Below are 26,972 nucleotides of genomic sequence, written 5' to 3'. Positions count from 1 at the left end.
AAGGGGCTTTAGATGTATAAATTCTAGTTCCCTACTCAGTAGAGGACTACCAGTTCAGTAACTCAGAAGGATAGTCATTAGGCTTCTACTGACAGGCATTCACTATCTTGCAAAACAATCTCGTTTTAAAATAGTCCCATTATTGGGGACCCTGGATGGCACCATCGGTTGAGTGGCAGATTCTTTGTTTCAGCTCAGGTTGTGATATCAGGGTCCTGAGATTGAGCCCCGCTTGGAACGCTGCTCAGAGAGAGCTCTGCACGGAGCTCCACGCTTCACACTCAGCACGAAGTCTACTTGGGATTCTCCCTCTCCCACTGCCCCTCCTGTTTATGCTCTCTATCCCCTCTCTAAAATAAGTAAATAAACCTTAAAAAAATAAAGCGGTTCCTTATTATATTGGCTTATTATTATATTGAGTTGAAATCAGCCTTAATGTTCCATCCATTTAGTTAATGGTATCTATTCTGTATAAATTATGTGCTAAGTTGTGTGACAGGCTGGAAATTAGGGAGTATTAAATGTACTTCACACTCTTATGGAGCTCACTGTCTCTCAGGGAGTTAAGCACAGAAATGGAAAATTCAATTCAACAAATAAACAATTTAAAATATATCATGGAGAGTCACTCATATTATACAGATTCTTCCTCTTCCTTTCAAATGTTTAAAGACAACTATCATGTCCCAACCCCTCAAATGTTTTCTAATTCATTCACCAGTAATTTCCTTTCCCCTTTCCACTCCTCCTGGGGCATATGACTTCACTGTGTGCAGTCATCCTTGCTTTCTGCTAGAGTAAGTCCCCGGAGAAAATATGAGGGCATGCTTCTGCAAATTAAAAACATCTGTTTTGGGGTGGGCACTGGCTGGTTCAGTCAGTAGAGCATGCATCTCTTGATCACGGGGTTGGGAGTTCAAGCCTCATGTTGGGTGTAGAGAGAACTTAAAAATAAAATCTTAAAATAAAATCTATTTTGATCCCTCTGGGATTCTTAGACTATCTAAAATCACTCAATTTCCCTTCTTCAGCTAATTAACATAACTGCAACTTATTTATCCTGAGCCCCAAGAATACCCTATGGTGAAAAGAGAAAATATCAGCTGTCAATATAATTTCATTACTTATTAAGCAGGATTTTACTGCGACCTTCAAGTTTATTCTTATTTGCCTTCTGTACTTGGTTTCACTTCATGCCTGCGCTCTGTTTAAGCTGGAGCTTTAGTAAGTTCAGCAGAATCTCTGCTGGAAAAGTGTCCCCTTTACAAAATATCTTCTTTAACTGGGGTAAATGGCATCCCAGAAAAGTAGGAAATAGTGCCAGCATAAGCCATATAGAGCCAGAACGTGCTATGTACCTTTTGTCCACCCTCCCACAATTGTTTCCAATTGGCTGCAAAGCTAACGATTTGCTTCTGCTTGGCACCTCTTGGGCACTGACTGGACATAGTGGGTATAACCCCGCACCCCCCCCGCCAAGGCAACTTGGTGGTGCTCTCACTCCAGGACTGTTGTAGAAGGCTCACAAAGCAAATGCCTGATGCTCGACAAGGCAAATATGCCATTTCACACAGGGCCTGGGAAGAATTTGATTGGCAGGCTCTTAAACATGTTTTGTGGGGGGGTACTCGGGTCCCACGACAATGTACCACTTAGATTAGTTCTACTTCCTGAAAATTCTGATTTTATTTTTATTCCACAAGTATTAGAGACATAATCATGAAAAAACCCCAAACAAGGTCCTTGCTTTTATGGAACCTAGGTAGCCTAGTGACAAGTGATAACATAACCAGAAATTTAAACTTACAGTTTCACCTCTAATGCCTTTTTCACCTGTGGGTCCCTACAAGAAAACAAAAAATGTTGTTTTAGTGCTACTGACAGTTACTTACCAAATGTAGTTGAGGCTATATACAGAAACACGGTAACCTCTGTTTTTATTTTTTCTATCTAGCAAGCCTTCTTTAGCAAATTTATATAAATTCTAGTTTCCTTTCCCTAAGGTAAGCAAAGCAAAACACAAACAAAAACAAGGTATTGATTTATCACCTTATGCACAAAGTTAGACAGGGGCAACAAGCACTCAGTGAAGCCGAAACAGCAGATCTGATAATCAGATACAGAGCTATCTAGAAGGGAATTTACCAGCTTAAATTCTTCTAATATTTGTTTACCTCAGCCTTTGAAAACCTTGTTTCTAGGGTGATGTCCTCCTTTTCTTTCATTTTCTCTATTCCTCCTTCTGAGCTACATCCCACAAACTTTGGTATGTTGTATACAAGAACATTCAGTTTTAATTATTTTCTAACTTTCCCTGAGATTTCCTCTTTGATCCATGGATTATTAAGAAGTACATGGTTAAAAATGCAAGTGTTTGGAGATTTTCTTATTATCTCTCCAGTTTACCAGTTTTTACTTTAATTCCATTATGGCCAGAGAACATACCTTGTGTGACTTCAGTTCTTTTAGGTTTAGTAAACAATTTTTTATGATTCAAAATATGGTCTATTTCAGTGATTTTTCCATGTACACTTGAAGAGAAAGTATAGTCTATTATTAGATGGACCTATTGTTCAAAAAATCTGTTAGTATTTTTGTTTTCATCCTTGTGGAAATTATATATGTATTTTTTATTTTAAAAACGAGATAGTACTATTTGTCTTTTCAGAGACCTGAATTTACACTTTCACAATATGTTATAAGTGTTTTCCACATCAATCCACATTCTTCCATACAATTATAATGTTTATTTAGTGCTTAATAAACAATAATATTTTTATTGAATTTCCTATTAGATTATTTCTAATTTTGGTCATGCTAACACTGCAACAAATATCCTTGTAGTCTATAAAAATTGTCCTAAAGAAAGTTTATTTGAGTATGCATGCATGCCTGCACAATATGGGGGTTTATGACTTCTGACACACACCATGTACTATCATTCTTTGTTAATCTTGCAGGCTAAAATTATGATCTCATTATTTCACCATTGATCAGTTCTTATTTGTTTCCTGATTGTTCTAAACTCCTTTTAAACTGGGATATTAACTTTCAGAAACGAATTGTTAAGATACCTTTATAGAACTTGCTTTTAATGCCCTAGTCTACCTCCAGCCCGGTATTAACAATTTGGTATGTACGTTTTTTCATACCTTTTTTCCTAAGCAAATATTGATAAATATATTTATGTATGTATGGGGTGACTGGTTATATTTTATAAAACTGATATATACTCTTCTATGCATCAGATTTTTCACACTTAACAATACATCATGAACAGCCACAAGGCAGCTAAACTAGATATAACCGGTTGTTTTCAATAATTGCATAGTATTCTATGAAATGGCTAGGCCACGATTTACACAACCATTCTTCTACAAATGAACATGGGATTTCATGTTTTGCCACTACATCCAGTACTGTGAAAAAAATTTTTGTAAACTTTCCTTAGTGTACACTGAGTGCTTAATTTCTATTGCACAAATTTCTCTAAGTGGAACTGATTGGTCAAAAGGTATATGCACTTATATTTTAACAAATATCTTTTTCCATGAAGGCTATAATTCACATTTCTACTACTACTGTTCTCCCTAATCCCCTTCTGAGAGGTTAGATGTAATATCTTGTTATTACTTTAATTTGCATTTCTAAGTAAGGAGAGCATCTTTCCAAAAAATTATTGGATTTGTTCTTCAATTTTCTATTGAGTTTTCTATCTTTTTCATACCAAATTGTAAGAGCTCTTTACACATAAAGTCTTTATATATTTTTGCAATTGCTTTCCCCCAACTTATATTAATTTTGTTTATGGAATCTTTTCCCATTCAAAATTAAAAAAATTTGAAATGAACACATATTCTGTTCTATTATATAGTTTTAGGATTTCCTTTCTTATATAAAAGGTCTTCTCAACCTTAAAGCTACACTTTAGCTTTCTAAGTTTTTTAATAATTTAAAGTCTTAAAAAAAAGTTAAAAAAAAAAGTTGGGTGAAATATGGTTCCAATTTCTTACAGCAACAGTGGGACTAAAAATAATTCCATCTCCACTGTCAGTGGTATAAGAATGGGCATGTGGCTGATCAATGGACATGAGGAAAAATGCAATGGGAGACTTCTGGAATAAAGCTTTATTTTTTTCTCAAGATAGGGCTGTAGATCAGTTTTCACTTTGGATAATTGTATCTGGATTTAATTGCTGAGAAATTACAGTTATAGAAGCTTCATTATGAAGCTAACACTCTGGATGACAGAGTAGAGACATGGAAAGAACCTGGTCTTGGATAACATGATTGAGTCACTAAATTAACCAAATCTGAAGCCCTTCCTACCTCTGGGCTTCCCTTAATGTGATATAAATTTCCTTATTAAAACCAGTTTGATTCAGGGTTCCTATTAACTTAAGAGCCACAATCATCCTGATATAACATTTTTGTTACGATTAAATTCCTATATATTCTGAGATCTAATTCTGGGCTCTAGCCTATTTACACTCATCTATTTGTTTATTCCTTTGTGCTACCATATAGTCTCATTTACAATGACTTAAAAGTAATGTTTCCTTATTTGGAAAAGCATATCTTTCATCCCCCACCACTATTTTTTTTCTCTCACAAAGTATCTGCCATTCTCAAGTGCTTATTCTTTCATAGTAGACTTTTCTTAGAAGACTCTTTTTAGAATGGAAAAAATGGAACATGGAAAATATTTGATGGGCATGGTGAATATCATAAGGATCTTTAAGAACTAGCTATACATAAAAGTTATTTTAATTGAGCCATTTCTTTATTATAGTTCCCTTGACTAATTAATATTTCACATTTTTTGACAGAGGAGAACAATTATTCAGTAATCACAAGTATGTGTTTCTTAGCTTGCTGAAGAACCACCCACCAAAATCAGAGAATTCTCCCACTTACAATCTCCCACTTAGACTATATAGCTCTGAGTGGTAAATGCTGAAAATCTAGAGAAATGTTGTTACACTTTTCATTTGTAAAATCAAAAATTCAACAGCTTTGGTGGGAAATTCTTTCCTAATTTATGAAAGAGAATATTGTTTATACCTAAAGCATTCCATTTTATATATTAAGACTCTGTGTCTCTCCATAATAATGCTTTCAAAGGATTCAAAATATTGATTCCCTGTAGGGAATACCTTTTTCCTCTCCAAATCTCAATTTGTCCCTACCTACTGGGTTCTTTCTCTTGTATGTTTACACTACTATTAGTATTGTAAAACTCTCCCCTGACCACTCTGCCAACCATTGTCTTATTTTTCTGTTTTATTTCATATTCAGATTTCTAAAGGCACTGGCCTCTACTAACTGTCTCAGTGTCCTCTCCAGACACAGTTTGGATGGGGGCAGAAAGAGCTGAAGAAACATCACCTATGTAATTCACTAGCTGTACCACCTTGAATTAACTAGGTGAACCTTTGTGAACCTAATCTGTTTCCCCATGTCTTAAATAGAAATGATAATTCCTACTTTAAAAGTCTGTATAGGAATTTGAGAAAAGTTATTAAATATTTATATTTACTTCCTTCCTTATTGCAGTTTATACTTTATCTTCTACTATAATTTATTTTCTTAAAGATCATTGTTAACCACTCCTTACTTGAAACTCATTTAGCTGAACCTTGTGCTTTTCTGTTTTTCCTGGTATTCCCACAAACTATCTCTTTTCTTTATAGTGAGTGGGCACTTCCAAAGATTCGGATCTTGGCTGTCTGCACTTTTTTTGTTACACTTTCTCCTTCAGAAAACGGATTCTTTTTATTGCTTTAGTGATCACATCTATACTAATGGTGCTTAGCCCCTTCTCCCCTGCTCCAGGTCTACTTTCCTTTCTCAACTCCAGTTTTAGTGTTTATCTCACTATATACGCCTTCTTCAGTACACATATGGTCTCTAAGCTCTTAGGAATCACCTTCTAGATGAAAATGTACATCTATTTTTGCCCTTGGCTTCTCAAATACCCAGAGTAATCCTTTTTGGATTGCTCTAGAAATAGGATTAAAGAGGGAAAAACAAGAATATGAAAAAGAAAAGGAAGACCTATATTGTAACAAACTTACAGTTCTACCTGTTGGGCCTATTATACCTTCTTTGCCAAAGGGGCCAGTGTTTCCCTGTTGAGGTAAAAGAAAATCAAGTCAGTCTCACTGCCAGTATAATGCAGAAAAATTCCAGAAAATTTCTTGTGTAACAGTAAAATAGTCCATGTCCACATAATTCCAGTTTTTAGTAGAAAATCTAATAATATCAAAAGAAATCATAGTACTTTTGACTTGCCGTATGTGACACAATTCTATATGTTATTACAGATTCCTATCAGAAGAGTTACATCTGTGTAATTTCTAACAAACTGCTAAATCAGCAATACAATTTTTGTGTGGTGTTAACTTTAACGATGCCATTTTACATGTGGGTTATTACATAAAAAATGCAAGTACTTTACATAAAAAAGACTACATAGAATGGTGAACAAAATTTTGAATAACTTTCCTTACGGAGGTTGAAGGAGATGTCTGAGTGACTTGCAGCATGGAATTGAGAGAAGGCATGGGAAAGAAACAAAGAGCATCATATGTGACTAACTTCAGTTTCTCCATCTGTTAAATATGATTGTCTGTATCATAGGGCCATTTTGAGACTTAAATGTGAAAAATGATTTTGAAACTGTAAGCTGTTATTGATTATGAAGATAACCTTGAATAAGCTCAGTCTGGTCAATTCTTCCCAAACTATGTATGGAAGCTATCTTTTTTTTAATTGAAGTGTAACTCACTTACAATATCTTATTAGTTTCCAGTGTACATCACAATGACTCAAAATTTTTATATATTATAAAATGATCCCCACATTAAGTCTAGTTACTATCTGACAGCATACAATGCTATTACAATATTACTGACTACACTTCCTATTGTATAGATTACATCCTCAGGACTTACTTATTTTATAATTGAAAGTTTGTACCTCTTAATTCTCCTCACCCATTTTGCCCGCCCCCCAACCCCTCCCCTCCTCTAGGAACCAATAATTTGTTTCCTTATATCTATGTATCTGCTTCAATTTTGTTTTGTTGGCTTGTTTTATTTTTTAGATTCTACATGCAAGTAAGATCATGCTGTATCTCCCTTTCTCTGTCTGACTTACTATTTCTTTATGAATACAAAATACTTGTTGTACTTATTTTCCCTCAACCTCCACTCCCACTCCCATTTGCAGCAAATTTCAGTCTTTCTGGCTCATGCTTAACCTGAATTCTTAAATGTAAGTATCTAATAGGCTTTCTCTTTATCCAACTCCTGCCCTGGTACAGAAAATACTAGCAATTGAGATCATTATGTTATAAAGTCTATTCACAGATAGCTTAGAATCACTTTTAAATACAAAGACTGACTTTAAGTGGTAATTTGTAAATATGGTCCCCAAATCTCAAAGATCTACAACCAAATCAAGACATAGAACACTACATCAAAAACTAATGATGTACTGTATGGTGACTAACATAACACGATAAAAAAAAAAAAGAGAGAGTTGATTCATAAACTAATCAAATTTAAGCCCTAGATTGGTTTATCACTGAAAAAAAAGTCAACAAAGCTTTAATTTAATGAACTGGACCATGATCTGACTCTAAAATAGTGATTTGTTAAAAGAACGGAGAGGTATATATGAACTCTAGAAAATGGTAGACCAAACAGCAAAAAAAAGTGTTATGCTTATCTAAATGTGTCTGAAATACAAAGTGTTTTGATTTTATTTATTATTTATTTTATATTTTTAGAGAGGGAGAGAGAGGTAGTGGGGAAGGGGCAGAGGAGGAGGGCAAGGGATAATCTTAAGCCAGCTCCATGCCCAGCATGGAGCATGAGGCAGGGCTCCATCGCACAATGCTAACAACATGACCTAAGCTGAAACCAAGAGTCAGACATTTAATCAACTAAGTCACCCAGGTGAGCCTGAGGTGTTATGATTTTAACGGTTGGTCCAGTTAACTACATAAAAACATCTTTGAAATGAAGAAAAATTAATCCAGATTTCCTACTTCAATTAATTTATTTAATCATCTAGTATTTATTGATTGTTGAGCAAGAACTAGTTACTAGGCCACTTAATATCCATTCTATATTCTAATTAAACAATTAGCAGGCAACCTTATAACATATTATTTGGCCAGTCAGCTGTGAATTCAGATTTTGGCTCTTCTACTTACTAGCCAGGTATGGCCTTGAGCAAATTACCTTTCAGAGACTTAGTTTCCCCATCTGAAAAATGGGGATGATGGCATCTCTCACAGGATTTTTATCAGGATTAAATGAGAGAAGGGACACAGACTGAACACTGGTAGATAATAGCTTTTTTGCTAAGTTATTAACCTATCATGACTTTTCACTTGTCTTTATAATGACTCAGCAAGAGATATCTGCAATTATAAATTAATATTCATGAGCAGTTACCAGAACTTTATTATTGGTGAACTGATAAAATTTCTGGAGCTGTAAAGTAGGATAGGGCTCAGACCCTGGCCTACAGAAACCCAGTGCCTAGTAAGATTCTGCTTAGGACAGATGTTAGGCAGGCAGCCAAATATCAAGAAAGGACTAATTAATTGAGAAAGCTTAATAAAACTACAGTGAAAGGATTTAATTAGTAGGGAACTTAATATATGTAAGAACTTAAAAGCGACGTTTATTAAAGAGGAGGCGTTCCACATATAACTCACCTGTGGATAATCAAGAATTGGGCCTCATATAAAAGCACCAACTTTCCGCGGTTCTTCAGGAATCATAAAAATAACTAATAAATTTGCATCTGAAGAAATGTTGAGGCGGGTCTTTAAACAAACATTTCTCAGGGCAACATTGACCTTTGTGTTACTGAAAATAATTTATTGTAAGAGTTGGAGAAGAAGTGTAGTATTTAAAAAATTTGACTGTTCATTTAATATTTTGCACAAGACACTGATTTTCAGCTGTATAGTTCTTCGAGATTCTTTTCTCCTGCTTCTGGACCACTTTCCTTCTTCTCTTTGCTGTCTCCACCTTTGTCCCTATAGTCGCTATTACTCAAGGGGGTGCAACTGCTACAGTCAAACCACTGTTCGACATTTTATCACTTTTTTTTTTTTTCCAGTTTTACAGATCATCTCATCAATTAGGAGACTGGTTAATGAAAGCAAAAACAAAACAAAAAGCAAAATAAAACAAAACAAAAAACCAAAAACCAGTAACTGCTGATGGCTTATCTATCCCTACTTATATTTGCTACACTTTGCAATTCTAGGTACTAAACAGCTAATGGAATTCTTCAGACACCAACATTCTCAACTCTTTAAGCAGTTCCTCATCACTCTCCAGGGATAGCTACCCCTGAGCTGGGAAAACATAGCTATTGGGAAATATTCTTCAAAATGTGGTGTGAGGAGTTCTGGTTCTAGACAAGCCTCCTCCAAGTGGTGCATGGGGGTGGTCTCTGGTCTCTGGTTGCATTAATGCTTATAACACGAAACTGCTTTATGTTTTTGCTCCTAATGTGAGTTAATAAATACATTATCCAGTATCAACATTAATTCTGATATGTATTTTCTAAAGTAAGAACAGGGAAGATGGGTGGTCTCTAGGGTCTTTTGCTCAAATTAATATATGAACTGTAAAAGGCTGAGAACATTTGCATGGGATCTAATGAGTTTCTTTTTTTTTTTTTTTTTAAAGATTTTATTTATTTATTTGACAGACAGATCACAAGTAGGCAGAGAGGCAGGCAGAAAGAGAGAGGGGGGAAGCAGGCTCCCTGCTGAGCAGAGAGCCTGATGTGGGGCTCGATCCCAGAACCCTGGGATCACAACCTGAGCCGAAGGCAGAGGCTTTAACCCACTGAGCCACCCAGGCGCCCCTGAGTTTCTATCTTTACAGTCATTTTATTAAGTTATTAATTTGGAGTATATTAATTTTAGAATTCTTAATGCTAATTCCTAAAATAAGCAAAGAATCACAATCTCCCGGCAAGTAGAATGACTTTATACTTACTCTCTGTCCAATAGGACCTTTAGGACCTGATATTCCAACAATGCCAGCATCTCCCTCAGGACCCTAAAAATAGAATAAAAATAAAAAGTCAAAATCTTTCGTTCTATATGAACATTTTACAAGTGAAATAATCTTATAATAATCTATTGAGTTGGTTCTTAAAAAAAATGATGTACATGCTGAAGTACTATGGAGGAATTGTTCTGAACTATGCAAGTTACTTTGAAGTGCATCAAAATGAATTCAGAGAGGGAGAGAAGGATAGATAGAGTCATGATAAAGCAAGTCCAGTAAAAAGTTATGGTGGAACCTAGGTAAGAGGTATATGGGTTTTTACTCATTCTCTCAACTTTGCTGTATGTTTGAGCATTTTCAAATTAAAATGCTTGGGAAAATGGAATGTGAGGGGACAGAGGTGAGTTATTCTTAAAATTGGTAGGAAAATATACACCTATGTAAAATTTTATATTAATATTTAATTTCAAAATTCAAATATATAACTCTATGAACAGAAATTTTGCAGATTAGGAAATAGGTTGTCAGAGACTCAAGTCAGAGACTAAATACTGGTATTTTGACATCTTTCTGATGAATAGCAGAAAATGTGTAAACATACTCTGGGGCCTGGGAATCCTTGGAAACCTGTCAAACCTTGAACACCATGTTCTCCCTGCAATGTGAATGGACAGGATAATCATTATTATGCAATGGTGGCCTGGCCTATAAAATAATAATACTTAGTGAATTTCTGAGTTGGCACATACAGGCTGCCCTTTCAGACCAGGCTCTCCACATGGTCCTTGATCACCTTGTGCTCCTCGGTGACCTCTTTTACCTTGAATTCCAGGTTGACCAGGTAGCCCTTGTTCACCCTATGGACAAAAAAAAAAAAAAAAAGAAAGGTGATCTTGACTTTAGAATCTATAAGCAAACTGTGTTTTAAATGAAACCCCAATACAGGTCCATCCTTAGGCAAAAGTACAAGGCACTGGGGAAATCAAATTCTGCATGGTCATTCTCCCTACCAATATTTTTCACACAAGTAATTGATTATAATAAGCAAGAAGTGTAACAGTGGGGAAAGAAAATTTCAGGGACTGTGGCCATAAGTGTGGAAAAAATAGGGAAAGGGGAAGGATAGTGGGGCTAAAGAGAGAATAGTGAGAGGTGGTGCGTGTGTGGGTGGGGTGTTTATATATTATGGAATTTGTATTTTATTTGAATCAGTATTATTTTGTTGTGTTTTCCTCACCATACAGAGATGATTCAGCTGATACCAGAAACAGAGCAGGGTCTCCTGAAGTGTGTGAGCCTTGGCTTTTACCATGGTTACCTTTTCAATCCTATCATTAAGAAATTTCTAGTACTTGTTTCCCAGGATTCCCTTTCATACATATTCCTATCATCTCCTAAAATGTCACTTTAAAGATATACTTAAGCACTACTGTTTTATTTGTAAAAGTTAAGGGTTTTCTAAATTCATTTTTATTTTATTTTTGAAATGAAAGTTGCAATATCTTTCACACCATGTCTAAAAATAATAATCAGGAGGAGTTTAGAGTTAGGTTAATAAAAAATGAAGGTTGGTAGATTTTGATCAAAGATTCTTTAAGATTAGCAAATTATCCTTCACTGTCTGGAAACAAAGACACAGCTTTGAGACTTGACAAATATGGATCCTTCTTATTGTCAGGTCATACTTAAGAGATAGGAATTTTATTTCACTTTCTGGTTTTAGCACTGGTTCAGCTACATTGAATTTTAGTGGAAAGGGATGAGTCATTTCCAGTTTACCCATATGGGTCAGAATACCTGAACATTCTTTAGAACTGAAACTATGAAAATCAAATAAAGAGGTGATAATGATGAGGGTGCCAACATCTTAATCCCTGGCTTTTATAAAATTGCTTTAGACACTGGAGTCATCTCTTGGTTGTAGGGGTCAATTCTGCATTGAGATAGCTCTAAATCAGGTTTTGATTAGAAAGCCTTATTGAATGCACAATACTCCATTCAATGACTGCTAATGCAAGATTTAATGATGATCACTTTGACTCTAAGAAATAAGCTCTACTCCTATCAGATTTATGAACTGTTGGGTAGATTCAGATTCAGAGGAATGGGAAGTATTTCTAAGAAAGTATGTATCTGGAAGTAATAAGATTTCTCTTTTTAGGAGGAGACAGAGGATGACAGGAAAGAAGAAACAGAATGAGTCAAAGAGCACCTTTTAAAGCATTGCCAATACTGAATTAATGAGTTGTTCTGGCAATTATATGTACCATGGTTATCACAGGAGAGGAGAATGTCCAGGCCACACACTTTCCTTTTTTTCCTAATGTCTTTTTACTATTGATCAAATTTATTAAAAACCATTAACCTTACCATCCTGTGACCTAGCCAATGAACTCAGGGACAAGATGTTTGTCAATGGTGCTGCTCATCTATCAGAAGAAAATGTTATAGTACCTTTGGGCCTGGGACCCCTGGGCTTCCTGGGAGGCCTGATGACCCCTTGGCTCCTCGAGGACCTGGAGACCCAACCAGTCCTGTTCTTCCCGGGCTGCCTCTCATGCCCTAAGAAATAAGAAATGAAAATTGGGACATTTGCTAAGAATTCATCCAGAGGCTCAGTATATGTAGGAGGGGATGGTGTTCCGAAAGGCTGCTGTTGCCACACTGCCTGGGTTTGAGACCTATCCTGGGCTTCTTTCCCAAATAAGTGAAATACTTTTTTTTTTTTTTTAAAGATTTTTTATTTATTTATTTGACAGAGAGAGATCATAGGTAGACAGAGAGAGAGAGGGGGGAAGCAGGTTCCCCGCTGAGCAGAGAGCCCAATGTGGGGCTTGATCCCAGGACGCTGGGATCACGACCTGAGCTGAAAGCAGAGGCTTTAACCCACTGAGCCACCCAGGCGCCCCTAAATAAGTGAAATACTTAAGTAATGTTTTGACTCACCTAAAGTCTCTAATTATAGTTAATGTAATGGTCTGAGGTATTTAAAATGAAAATACTGAGGCAGTATAGTCTGTCAGCACCTTCTGACTTAAATAGCCTAGGTGCAAAGTATGTGTGTTGTGTTCTCACTTTCTGTATTATATTCTGGATACGCATGACAACTCTAATAACTGATTAATGTTTCCTTAAGAAAAATATTCTATGGCTATTAACTAGACCTACTGTGGTGATCACTTCTCAATACGCACATCTATCGATTCATTATGCTGTATATCTGAAACTAATATTTTATGTCCCTTATATATGTTTCAATTTAAAAAAAGATTAAGAAATTTAAAAAAAAAAAAAAAGGTTTCTGAGCGGTTCACTTGTTAGCCCAGCATGGAAAATCACTTACTGATATGACTTACATCATGTCCTCAAAGTAAACTTGCTTCAGATTATTACCTTTTGGCAAGAACAACGGCCTGAAATGGTAAAGACATCGGAGCAGCTTCAATAGCCCATTAAAAAACAAGGCAAATGCTTTTCAGTGGTTTTCCTTGCCTCTTGATGAATTAACAGATGTTACCAATACTACTCAGTTGTTGGTTTGGGAGCCAACGCTGTGTTGAAGTGACTGAAGAGCTAACCTACGTGAACAGTCTGCAGACTGACTATAGGTGAGAATATTTTCAAAGAATTTAAAACACTGAATCAGTACAACCTCAAGTGGAATCTGCTAAAATGTGATAAAAACTAATAGCAATGCATTGGGAAAATATTTATTGAACAAATTTACAAAAGTTGTGAGAATGTAGTGTATTTAAAGCTATGGATGTTCACCGTATTATCCACCATCAGGTCCACTGAGGAAAATACTCACCTAGCGTGTGTTATTGAACCAGTAGTGCCAATAGTGAATTCCACTGACTCTGGCAACCTTCATCCATTTTGTGAGATTTTTTGTGAAAATAGAAACTGAATATCCTAATTTTCTCTATCACACAGCAATCTGATGGCTCGGCAGGGATAAAGTTTTATTGAGATATTCTGAGAATGAGATTGAAATGTTTTTGAATGGGAAGACCCACCCTCAACCTCTATTATTGAATGACGAAAGGGTTTAGGAATTAGATTTTGCTGCAATGCCTATAAGTGAAGCATATACTTTGGTAGTTGTTTCTTTTTCTTTTTCCTTCCTTTTTTTTAAGGGTGAGGGCAGAGGCAGAGGCAGAGGCAGAGGCAGAGGGAGAGTGAAAATCTTAAGCATGTTCCATGTTCAGCACAGAGCCCAACACAGAGCTTGGTCTTACAACCCTGAGATCATGGCTTAAGCCAAAATCAAGAGTTGGACGCTTAACTGACTGGAGTCACCCAGGTGACCCAAGTCATTTCTTTTTCTTTTCTTTCCTTTTTTTTTTTTTTTTTTTTTTTTAAGTAACCTCTATACCCAACACGGGGCTTGAACTTACAACCCCAAGATCAATAGTCACATGCTTTACCAACTGAGCCAGCCAGGCACCCATATGCCAGAGCCATTTTGAGGACAACTAATGTTTGAATCACAAGAACATCATGCAATTTTATACATTTCCTGTGATGTCAAAAATTAAAACAATAAGTCAGATCTTCATTTCCCACACAAATTTGCAGTGGGTAGATTTTCTGAGCTCAACTCCTTTCCGTAGCATTTTTTAGCACGAGAGGCAAGACATTTCTGTACCTCAAAATCCATTTAACTGTGCAGCTGAGGAGTTCCCACCTAACAGTTCAACTGGAAACGCTAATATACAATGTAATGACATGCTAGAAGGCAAATAATCAAGAGAAGAATCTAACAGAGTTTTACAAATTCCTTCCAAGCAACAAATATGCACAATTAAAATCATATGTTCATGAATTTGGCGGCACTTATATGTGTGAAAAGAATTTTCAAAGATAAAATTTGGAAAACATGCAAAATCTCATTATAGGTCACCATTAACAAATAAAAAGAAAATTTTGATGATAGGGAACTGTAATAAGCTAAATGTTATCTCTCCTCCCACAAAAAATTCTATTTTTTCTCATAAGTAGACTTATATTTCAAAAAATTTTACTAAATTATTATATTTTCAATTTCATAAAGAAAAATTTTGTGAAAATCTATTCTTTCTCATTATATAAGTTCTTAAATAGTACCTTAATTTTGCCTACTGCCCTGAAAAGCCCAAAATACAATATTTACAGAAAATATTTGTCGACCCCTATTTTAGGAGATGACTGCTACTTTTTGAGTTGATTCCTGGGATACTAAACTGGGTTGTGCAATCATTCTTCTAGACATTCAGCAAATATCTGATTATGATATAGAATATTATTATGTGAAATCAAGGTCATGGGAAGCCCTATGAGCAATACAAAAATAAATAAGGTTTTTGTTTTCAAGAAGCTTAAAATTAAGTTAAAAATTATAAAATGTAATAGATAAATAGTTATAATAAAAACAAATATTTTAAAGATTTCCAGATGAGAAGAGAGATACAAAGCAAATACTAGAGGGGTCCTGAATAGGGGAAATTTTCTTTGGTGTTAATCAAAAAGGCATTACTGAGAAAGTAGATTAGAACAAGATCACAAGATAAAGATATTGTTGGGGCACCTAGATGGCTCAGTCAGTTAAGAGGAATGCAAGTTGGTGCAGCCTCTTTGGAGAACAGTGTGGAGATTCCTCAAGAAATTAAAAATAGAACTTCCCTATGACCCTGCAATTGCACTACTGGGTATTTACCCCAAAGATACAGATGGAGTGAAAAGAAGGGCCATCTGTACCCCAATGTTTATAGCAGCAATGGCCACAGTTGCCAAACTGTGGAAAGAACCAAGATGCCCTTCAACGGACGAATGGATAAGGAAGATGTGGTCCATATACACTATGGAGTATTATGCCTCCTTCAGAAAGGATGAATACCCAACTTTTGTAGCAACATGGACGGGACTGGAAGAGATTATGCTGAGTGAAATAAGTCAAGCAGAGACAGTCAATTATCATATGGTTTCACTTATTTGTGGAGCATAACAAATAGCATGGAGGACATGGGGAGTTAGGAGAAGGGAGTTGGGGGAAATTGGAAGGGGAGGTGAACAATGAGAGACTATGGACTCTGAAAAACAATCTGAAGGGTTTGAAGAGGTGGTGGGGTAGGAGGTTGGGGGCACCAGGTGGTGGGTATTAGAGAGGGCATGGATTGCATGGAGCACTGGGTGTGGTACAAAAACAATGAACACTGTTATGCTGAAAATAAATTAAAAAAAAAATGAAAAAAAAAAAAAGAGTCCGATTCTTGATTTCGGCTCAGGTCATGATCTCATGGTTGTGAGATCGGGCCCTGCATTAGAATCCTGTGTCCAGCTCTATGCTGAGCATGGAGCCTACTTGGTATCCTCTTTCCCTCCCCCCACTCACATATGATTTCTCTCAAAAAAATAAAAGATAAAGATATTGTCCTTAAAGATAAAGATATTGCCCTATCACAAATGTGATAGGAGAGGTGATTTGTCAAAAATAGAGTCTCTTAAAAAAAAAATGGGGCGCCTGGGTGGCTCAGTGGGTTAAAGCCTCTGCCTTCAGCTCAGGTCATGATCCTAGGGTCGTGGGATCCAGCCCCACAATGGGCTCTTGGCTCAGCAGGGAGCCTGCTTCCCCCCACCCCCCACCCCCACCTGCCTCTCTGCCTACTTGTGATCTCTATCTGTCAAATAAATAAATAAAATCTTAAAAAAAAAATAGAGTCATTTCTGTAGAAGGCCTGGTTGGGAGAATAAGATCTAAAGATAAAGCTGATTTTGAATATAATACTGAAGTATTATTCCTTTTTTCCCAAAGTTATTTCTTCCAAATTATATCATCACATACTTTTTCATTCTTTTACTTATGGTAAATAATTCAACATAGTTAAAGAATTACCTTTTCCAGGTAGATTTTCTTCATGATCACAAAGCTGACTAAAATAATGAATGAAAATGTATTTTATATTCCTAGGTGCCATGTACTATGCTGGGCACTCACAGGAAGACACCTATAGGATATCTTCAGGATATAGGTTCATATTTCTTTTTTTTTTAATTTTTTAAATTTTTATTCATTTGACAGACAGAGAGAGAGAGATCACAAGTAGGCAGAGAGGCAGGCAGAGAGAGAGGGAAGCAGGCTCACCGCTGAGCAGAGAGCCTAATGCAGGGCTCGATCCCAGGACCCTGAGATCATGACCTGAGCCGAAGGCAGAGGCTTAACCCACTGAGCCACCCAGGTGCCCCTAGGTTCATATTTCTTAACCTGATCTCTAAACATTTTTTTTGTCCCAATCTACATTGACTATTTTTATCTCTTACCATTTCTCTATGTTAGTGGCTCTCAATATACATTAAGGACGAATTATGAGGACAAAATCCTCATTGGGAAAAGGTGAAAGGAAGGGGAGAAATAAAGACAGAAGTACAGTAGGGGAAAGAGCAAGAAGGGGGAAAGGTAGGGAGAGAGAGAGAGACAGAATGAGAGGGAGGAAGCAGGGTTGGGCAGATAGAAAAGAGAAAGAGAGCCGCATTGTGGACTTAAGATTCAGGTGGTATGGTTCTCCCATGTTGCTTGCATCATTAATCCAAGTGCACTAATCTTTACTTCCTTCCCCTTGCCACATGAACTTGAGAACCCTGGATTCATGTAATTTATCCTATTTCTTTCCTCTTGCCACACAAATCCTGGATTCATGACATGGTGTCATTTTAGAACTCATCAATGCAAATGAAAGCAAATTCAGTCATAGTCATCTGAGACTTTGGGATATAAAATTTTAAAAATGTTCAGTGAAGACATAGCTGTTATACCAATGGCCAGGTCTCTAAAAGGAATATGACTTTACAGAAAAGGCAAGTCTCAAAAATAGAATTCTGATAAACACTGTCCTCCACATTAAAAACAAAACCAGGTGAGAAATCCAAAGAAACCGATGACTTGAAGAGAAGGAAGGTATGTAAGCAAGGGAAAACAAAACAAAACATACATACTCAGATCAATATATAGACTGAGTTCCAGAGTTAAACTAGGTAGAAAGCAGATCAGTGTAAGGATTTAAAAAAAAAAAAAAAAGGTGGATTGTCTTACAAGGCTGTGAATATCCTACCCTTGAATGTATTACAGAGGTAATAGATGCCACAGGGAGAGGATAACACATGACAGATTACCTGAGACAATTTTAGGATACTTCAACATTCCAGAATTCTAATAGAGTAGCACTTCACTTATAATTTTAGGCAATTTTTAAAAGACCTTTATTCACCAACAGGAAAAAAATAGATATCTTTCCAGTGATGCATGGACAACGGACATTCAGATCTAGCTGAATGCTCCAGAAATTCAATAGGTATTTTTAGCTGAGAATAAAAGGACCCTAAGACCAGTCCTCAAGGTTAACTGAAAACTAGAAACTTTACTTGCAGTGCTATCACACATTTAATAGGGCACACTGAGTAAGTTCCAAGTCACTTACTGCTCATGTTGGTTTCTTAGAGAGAAATTTGAGGATAGTAGCAGAGTGTTTTGCACAAAGTTCCAAACAATGTCTCATACAAGTAGAGAACAAATATTTCTTATTGTGAACACAAAGATGGATGAGTAATTTTACTTTCAAGAGAAACAGATGCTAATGCCTAAGCATTCTTTCCAGTGTCTTCTAAATGATTTATTTAAAACCAATCAGCAAAGAGTAAGTCATTCTGAGAAAAAATTTTAAAAGAAATAAAATCATATTTAATTTGTTCAGAGATGCTGAAACCAATGAAGAGTTTACCTGAGTTTAAAAAAAGTTGATAGTATGATAAGAGTACATGATGTCTCATGGCTAGAAACTTCCACTATCTTCAGATGGGGGTTAGATTCCCTGCTGAATAAGTTTTATTATTTTTTTTAATTAAAATTAACTGACATATAGTATTATGTAATTTAAAAGCCTACTTAGTGCTATTTGGTACATCTGTGTTTACTTATTACAATATGATTATTGCAGTAATGTTGGCTAATACCTTTATTATATCACGTTTATAGTTTTTTTTTTTTTTTGTGCTGAGAATAGTTGAGATTCAGTCTGCTAGCAACCTTGAAATTTACAATATGATATCATTGACTATAATCACTATGTTGTGCATTAGATCTCCAGAATTTATTTATCTACTAGTTGTAAGTCTTTACTCTTAAACTGGTTTTCAACTCTGCAGGAAGTATCAGTTTTGTCTAAACTGAAATTGATGACTGCTTGGGTCAGTCAGTAATCAACAATATCAGCCACAACAAGAGTTACTTTTTACTGGGTGTCTTTTGTGTATCAGAAACCACAATGGTTAAAAAGAAGAAAGAAAGAAAGGAAAAAAGAAAGAAAGAAAGAAGAAAGAAAGAACCTATAATGGTAATATGGTTGTATTGTTTTATTTAATCTGATGTCAGTGAAGGAAATAAGAGGAACTCCTAATCTTTCACTTTGACTTCCCTGTGGGGGAAGGAAAGAAGGGTACATAAGCATGTACATGTTTATGTAGAAAACTGCCTTTTTTCTGGAATTGAATGGGAAGATCTGGGATGGAAAATGGAGTTATCTGCATACATTCAGAGGACAGAAAGAGAGATTTTGGAACAATGATGACTAGTTTATATATAATAGTGAAACATAAAGTGAATGTCACTCTGTTACTTCCTAGGCCCCTTAATTTAGATGTTGTAATTTCATTAGAATTGAAACAAATATATTAAGGAATAAATAACAAATACACATTTTTAAGTACAGGCAAAGATAGAAATCCACATTTTAAAGTATATTAACAAAGGAAAACCATCTTTAAAATATGTTGAATGAAAAGACAAATATTTTTAATATTAATTTTATTGATGTCTCAACAGCAGAGTGATAAGTTTAAAATGACACTAAACTTCAAATTAATTGTTTTTCTTTAAAGTAGCACCTTGAAAATCACTAGAAAGTTTTTTCCTTTCCCTACTTCCAAGCATCCTCTGTGCTCATACCATTATGTTTATATAGTTATTTACTATGGGAGAAAATAACAATTAAAATTACTTTACTTACTGTAGTACAAAAAAAATATGTATGGTGCCATAATTTTTTTTTGCATTATTAGGCAACATAAGTACTGCATTTTTTAAGCCAGCAAACCAATGAGTTATAAAAGTAATGCTTTGCTTCCTTTATTCCAAGAAACTAAAAACACTCTGTTTAAGTAAGAATTTCTCATTTTATTTGGTTTACTAAATATATCCCCCCAGGAAAGAATTGGCTCTTAAAAAATGTGGGATAATAATTATTAGGTGATTATATGCAAGGCTATATTATATAAAAATAATGTAGCATTCATAACATTTTCCTTCAGTGCCAGTCAAAAGTAACGTGGCCAAACGTTGGAAATAAGATTTATGAATGAGCTGTACACTAAAGTCAGGAGGTGACTTTAGTTTTGAATCTCTAAACATACTAAGGCTTATGGAACTTTGAGCAGGGTTGAGACAAGTCACAGGGCAGCAGAGACAAGTCAGGTCTGCTTGACTTATGTCTATTCCCAAGAGTGTACAAAACTAAGTCTTGTTCAGCCTTAATGAATACAGGCATTTCAACATTGTATTACCTCACAGAAATTATTTATACATTTCCATTAGAACAATTGGTGGTTTATCAGTATTGCAAAATGGACAGTGCAAATGTCACTCTAATATTGGGCAAAATTAATGTACCTTATGAAATCTCCTTTACTCAGAACTTCACCTATAATCATAGGACTGCCAGGGACTAAAAAAGGATTATTTCATTATACTTTGGATCTTAGACATGTCCAGGCTCACGCTACTAGGAAGAAATAAACGTCCCTCTTTCATTTCAAAAATAACAAATCTATACCCATACTCTCTTACTTGATCCTCGGATAATCCTGTGAACATGCCAGTTCCTTCCTAACTGCAGGTTTTTCCATCTTGGTTCCTTCACAGAGTGTGTTTGTTCCTCATTCTTTATAGACCTGGTTCAGTGTCACCTTCTCAAGGGAGAAACAGTCTCACTATACGCAAGTACGACCTCCTCCACGAGGCCTGCACTGTCTATTCCATCTATAATCTATCTCCCACATGCTCTATCTCACAACCCTACTTCTTTCTTCCACAAGCTGGAATTACCAGATTTCTTTATATACAGACTACTAACCAATTACTGGGCCGATTCCAACTCCTAGCTCATAATAAGCACAGAACAAATATATGTTGAATGAATGAAGGTTAGCTTAACCATGAGTATCTATTATTATGGGAAGATGATAATAGCAATAAGGGCATGTAGTCTGCTAAACATGTTACATATGAACCATATGAGGTAGGTGTTATTACATTCCTGTTAGAGATGAGAAGCCTAAGACGTTAAGTAGCTGGCACATCTTAATTTTATTTAGGACTCCAAAGTCACAGTTATTATGCAAAGACCATTCACTCTTCAAATATTTATTGAGCTTCTTCTTCTTTTTTAAGATTTTATTTATTTATTTGAGAGAGAGAGAGTGAGAGAGAGAGAGCATGAGTTGGGGGGAGGGAGAGGGATAAGCAGACTTCCCACTGAGCAAGGAGCCCAATGCGGGGCTTGATCCTAGGACCCCGGAATCATGACCCCAGCCAAAGGCAGACGCTTAAGCTAAGCCATGCAGGCGCCCCTATTGAGCTTCTTCTATTGCCTGAGGCTGCTGAGTGTTAGGGCTCCAAAGATGAATAAAACACAACCCCGAATCTACATGAGTTTGCCATCTTTTGTCGTAGGAAGACATGAAGATATGTAATCAGCAGCCATATGATCTGTGCTCTGACGGAAGCAGTGTATACAAGTTCAGAGCAGGGTTGCTTAACTCTGACTGGAGAGTTCAAGGAAGAGTGTCTGAAGGAGGTAACAGTTCAATTATGTCCTGAAAGAGTAAGAAATTATTCATCCTAAAGTTAGAGAGAAAGATGGAAGAGCTTTCCAAGCGGAAGGCATAAATGACAGGTACAAAGGCATGAAAGTAAGGAAAAAATACAGAATTTGGGGGGACTATCTAAGTAATTAAGCATAGCTGAATGGGTATAGCATAGTGATTAAGAATGCAGGTTCTGAATCTAGATTGGCTGATTTTGAATTCTGGTTCTATTATTTGTTGTCTATATGACCTCAGGCAAGTTGCTTAATCTCTCCGAGTCTCACCTTCATTTTCTGTACCCTAGAGATAATAGCTATACCTACTTCGTGGTTTTTTTTTTTTTAATTGTTGTGTTTTTTTTGTGGGGATTAAATAGCTTCATACATATTCAGCACTTTGAATAATTCCTGGCACATAGTAAGCATTTAATAATTGTTAGCTGTCATTATGACTGAAATGCATAGGAAATGTGAGGATAAAGGTAGAATAGAAGACTGGAAACGTAAAGAGAGGCCAGATCATGAAGATCAACATTACACAAAGAGTATGAACTTCATTGGATTGGGAGTCACCGAAGATTCAACTAAGAAACTTACATCCTTCAGCAAATCTTTCATTTTGTTGCTAATAAGCAGCCAAATGGGCTGTGTTTTGTCTGTTCTGGAAGAGTTCCTAATGAGCAGTAAATGGGCCAAAACAAGTAGCAGGGGGGAGAGGGAGAAAGTAGTAATCAGGATAAGCCATAACTGGAAATCACCCTTTTAATAATCAAGAGTTGACAGGATCTGCTGAACATAAATCTGGCAAATGCAAGTGTGTTTCTTTCTCCAAAATACCATGGGGAAAGAAATGTATCTTCTCAGAAACAGAAGTTTCTTTGGTGTGACTAGCTCACAGGCTAGAGAGTGCCACAGATGGGTGGCAGACCTGCTGGTGTCCCTAACAGAGGCTTCCATGGTGGTCTTGCTACTCTGTGCTTGGACTGTGAGTAGGATGATGAAATGTGTTTTTCCTTCTTATACTGGACACAATCCACAGTGGAAAACTCAAGACTTCCGATGTTCTTTCAGGATAAGCATCTCGTTTCCTATAACACTTAAGCCTGTGTTCACCTGACAAAGTGCAAAGTCAAGATTAAAAAGCCTTGATTTGTCTTAAGTCAAGATGGTAGGTTTGTTTCTTTCCCTCTCTTCCAATAACCAATTTTATTAGTTGTAGCAACAAAAAATAAGAAGACTAGTAAGCCTTCATTTTGGTGACAAATAGATTTATGATCTTTGCAGGGAAAAGTTGTTTTCCTTTTTCATAAATGATTGAGGCACTACAGAAGTCCAAAGCGATGAAAACATCAATGGTAGACTCATTTACTGCAGATGTGCTAAGTTGACTTGTCTCAAAACACTCATTTATACAGAAGGAAATTCACATAGGCAACTGTGAGCCTCTCCAATACTGTCCTTCAGTTATAGTCACATGACTTTGAAAAAACACTGAAACTGTGGACTGAATATGCCAAGAATTCTTTAAGTCCTTGGCCACATCAAAAAAAGAAAGAACATTGTTTAGGAAAATCAGGCAGTTGCATAATGCTAGAAATCCCAGAATAAATATTTTTCTTAGTGGAAAAATCCAGCAGTCTTTAAAGGTAAGCCAAGAAACACCACGGTGCCATGATTTAAAAAAATAAAGTAAAAACTAAAAAAAAAAAAAAAAAGACCAATGGAAAGATGTCCTTATCTGTTGTTGAAAATATTCCAGGGAATATGCTAGTATTTAGAGACTATGTTACTTTCTCTTAACTAGTTTTTCTATTGCTATAGTAAGTTTCAGAAATAATTAGAAATTACCAGTTAGCCATTGTTATCTAATGTCACTGACCAGACTAGGTCCTTATAAAGCATCACTACTTTAAATTCATATCATATTTCTACAGGAAACAGAAACATTTGTAGAAAATATTTCCATATTCATAAATACCAATAGCATGTGTAAACTTTGGGGTTAAAAAGGGGATCCCTCAAGGGAAAGTTATTTTTTTTATTTTGATGGATACAAAACATTTCAATATTTATGACATCCTGATATTCAAAGTATGCATGTGAAATTTTTCTAACTTATTCTTTGAAAATGCTAAAGATAGGAGATGAATTATGATCTAATATCAAATTGCTTACCAATGGGAATAGCAGATACCATTCTTCATACTTCATGGCCCTGGTGATATACTGCAGCAATATTCAACATTATTGTAATTCATTTCAATTCCTTTCATCACAAAATTCCATGAGATTCTTATACTAGCCCTATATAAAGGGACATCTAGCTCAGAATCTGTTTTTCAGAAATGACGGCCCAGTTAGAAGTAGAATAGCTTTGGAAATGGAACTAGAATGTACATGTTTTATTGTCTGACTAATTCATACTCAGATGATCCTTTCTCTTTATTATGTCTTCAGCCTCTCTGTCTCTACTAGGTCCACCTAACTTTTAAATGTGCTCAAGGTTCTCTCACTTCAAAATAACTTCTACTTTAATTTCAGTTTCATCTCTAGTTATTGTCCTACTTTCTCTTTCAGAGCCGAATTTCTCCACTGAATTGCCGGAATATCTAATTTCTTCACTGTCCATGCTCCTCAAGCACTGAGATCCTATTTCTGCCCCTACTAATCAAATCAAATGGCTATTTGCTGAAGTTACCGATGACCTCCATATTCTAAAATATAATGGCATAATTTTATCTTTTTGAGATTTTGGTACTAGTCAGGGTCCTTACTCGCAAATATCAGAAACCAATTCTGGAAATTTTTAACGGAAAATTTTCTGAAAATGCACTGGATAGCTCCTAAAATCACAGGTAAATCCAGAAAGCCAGGTTTGGAAAATACACAGAATTAAAGGAAGTTTAGGCAGCCAGAATTTGGATACTGCGGTGTGTATCACAGTAGCTGCTGGACATGGACTCCTGTCACCCCTGGAAACTGAGTACTACTGTTACTGCCACTGCCACTAGAATAGAATCTCTATTGTCCCGGCTTCTGCATATCACAGACTCCCCAGCCAAAGGTCTTGGTGAACATAATGATTGGTTTGGCCTAGGTCATTGGCTTATGTCCTTGTTTCAAGGAGGAACCGGAAGATGAGAGTCTAGCATTTGACATCTGTAGAAAGGGGCCTCCTAATGGGGTGCCTCGGTGGCTCAGTGGGTTAAGCATCTGGCTTTTGATTTTGGCTCAGGTCATGATCTCAGCATTGTGGGATCAAGCCCTACATTGGGCTCCATGTTCAGCAGGGAGCCTGCTCAAAGATTATCTTTCTTCCTCTTCCCCTGCCCACTCTCACTAAAATAAATCTTTAAAAAGAAAAAGGAAAAAAGTGGCCTCCCTCACCAAGATCAGAGAGTAAACACAAACATTTTTTTTTTTTTTGTCAGAGAGAGAGAGGGAGAGAGCAAGCACAGGCAGACAGAGTGGCAGGCAGAGGCAGAGGGAGAAGCAGGCTCCCTGCCGAGCAAGGAGCCCGATGTGGGACTCGATCCCAGGACGCCGGGATCATGACCTGAGCCAAAGGCAGCCGCTTAACCAACTGAGCCACCCAGGCGTCCCAAACACAAACATTTATAAAGCTAAAAATGAGGTAAGATGCTGAATAACCAAAAAAATAAAATTAAGAAAACACATGTGTAACACAATCTCTCAGGATTATTATAGTTGATGACTTACTCCTTGAAATATTTTTTGCTAACTTTCCAGGACATTATATTCTTTTTCTCCTATCTATTATGATCACTCCTTCTTGGTCACCTTTGTAGTTTCCTCTTCCACCTTTACCTGACTTCTAAATGATGGCATTCCCCACAGCTTGATACTGGACCTTCTTTCCATTATTTACTTATATTCGTGTTTTTCTTCATTTGTTCCCCAAATCTATTCACTGCTCCTTCTCTATCTTGCTATTTGTTCTGGGAATTTGACCTTTATGAACTGCATCACCTGGATTCTCTTGTCCTCTCTTGACTTTCAGTTGAGGTTGGCCAATGGGATACACTTCACTAGGATATTAGAGGAGGGAGGTGTACTACATTTACTTCTCCCATTTCCTTCTGGCCTTGGTGTTCTGTCAGTGGCTGGGTTACTTTCAGCTCTAGCTCCTGTGAGGTGCCCCTCTTCCAATAGCTCCGGCTATCAACTGGAGTCTCAACTTGACATTATTTCTTTCCTTTAACCTTTCAGGTCTAAGGGCAGTAAACACTTCCTATTGCTGACAGTCTCTGGATTCTCCCAACATCCCTTATTGACTGCCCCTGTCAACATTTTTGTAAATATTCTCTTCAATATTCAGAAGTAGAGTATTTCGTCTACTTTTTAACATGACCAATTAAGTACATTTGTATACGCTGATGACTGTCACGTTTATATCTGACCTCCTCTCTGAGCTCTATGTCAGAATATTTAACTGCCTACTTAACATCTCTACCTGGATCTTATAACCTTGCCTATAAAATTTGGGTCTCTTTCAGTGTTTGCTTTTTTTAGTGATGGGTACTACGATGCATTGAGTTAGAAACTCGTACAAGTTAGAAATCTGGAAGTTATCCTTGACATCCCTCTCTTTCCCTTACCTCCCATAATCAAATATCAAATCTACCTCCTAAATACTACTAAATACACCCACTTCTTTCCATTTCCACTCCACTAATCTAGTCCAAACCATGGACATGTGTAGCCTGGAATACTGCAATACATCGTCTAGTAGTCTCCTGCATCTCTCTTGCTCCTTTCAATTCATTTTCCATAATGAAGCCAGAGGGAGTCCCCTAAAAATGTAAAATTGGATAAAGTCCCTCAATAGGGTCCTACAGTCTTCAGCTAATATTCAATATCCTTAATGTGTCCTTCAACACGCACGATGATGGGGTTCCTGTACCGCTGGATGGTATTTAGCTTATCTGTTCCATCTTGCTCATTGAACTTTAGTCACAATTGCTCTTGTTTTGGTTCTTCAAACATACTAGGCTCTTCCTAGCTTCTT

The 26,972-nt window shown here is 36.4% G+C and overlaps 1 protein-coding gene across 1 annotated transcript in view; it reads right to left on the bottom strand.

Moving 5' to 3' along the window:
* Positions 1-12,614, bottom strand: part of LOC116863144 (collagen alpha-1(XXIV) chain-like) — a gene marked incomplete at both ends in the record, with an annotated part of 33,924 nt that extends 21,310 nt beyond the window's left edge. The window contains 6 exons of the mRNA XM_032850636.1: positions 1,808-1,843; positions 6,078-6,131; positions 10,038-10,100; positions 10,654-10,707; positions 10,802-10,909; positions 12,507-12,614. Of these exons, the coding sequence (XP_032706527.1) occupies positions 1,808-1,843; positions 6,078-6,131; positions 10,038-10,100; positions 10,654-10,707; positions 10,802-10,909; positions 12,507-12,614 (423 nt within the window). The remainder of the gene's footprint in view (positions 1-1,807; positions 1,844-6,077; positions 6,132-10,037; positions 10,101-10,653; positions 10,708-10,801; positions 10,910-12,506) is intronic.
* Positions 12,615-26,972: the final 14,358 nt, after the last annotated feature.

The sequence above is a fragment of the Lontra canadensis genome, unplaced genomic scaffold, assembly GCF_010015895.1.
Source record: "Lontra canadensis isolate GAN:19392208 unplaced genomic scaffold, GSC_riverotter_1.0 scaffold606, whole genome shotgun sequence".
NCBI classification, from domain to species: domain Eukaryota; kingdom Metazoa; phylum Chordata; class Mammalia; order Carnivora; family Mustelidae; genus Lontra; species Lontra canadensis.
Note: the sequence above shows the minus strand (reverse complement) of the source record. Positions and strands in the feature narration are given on the sequence as shown.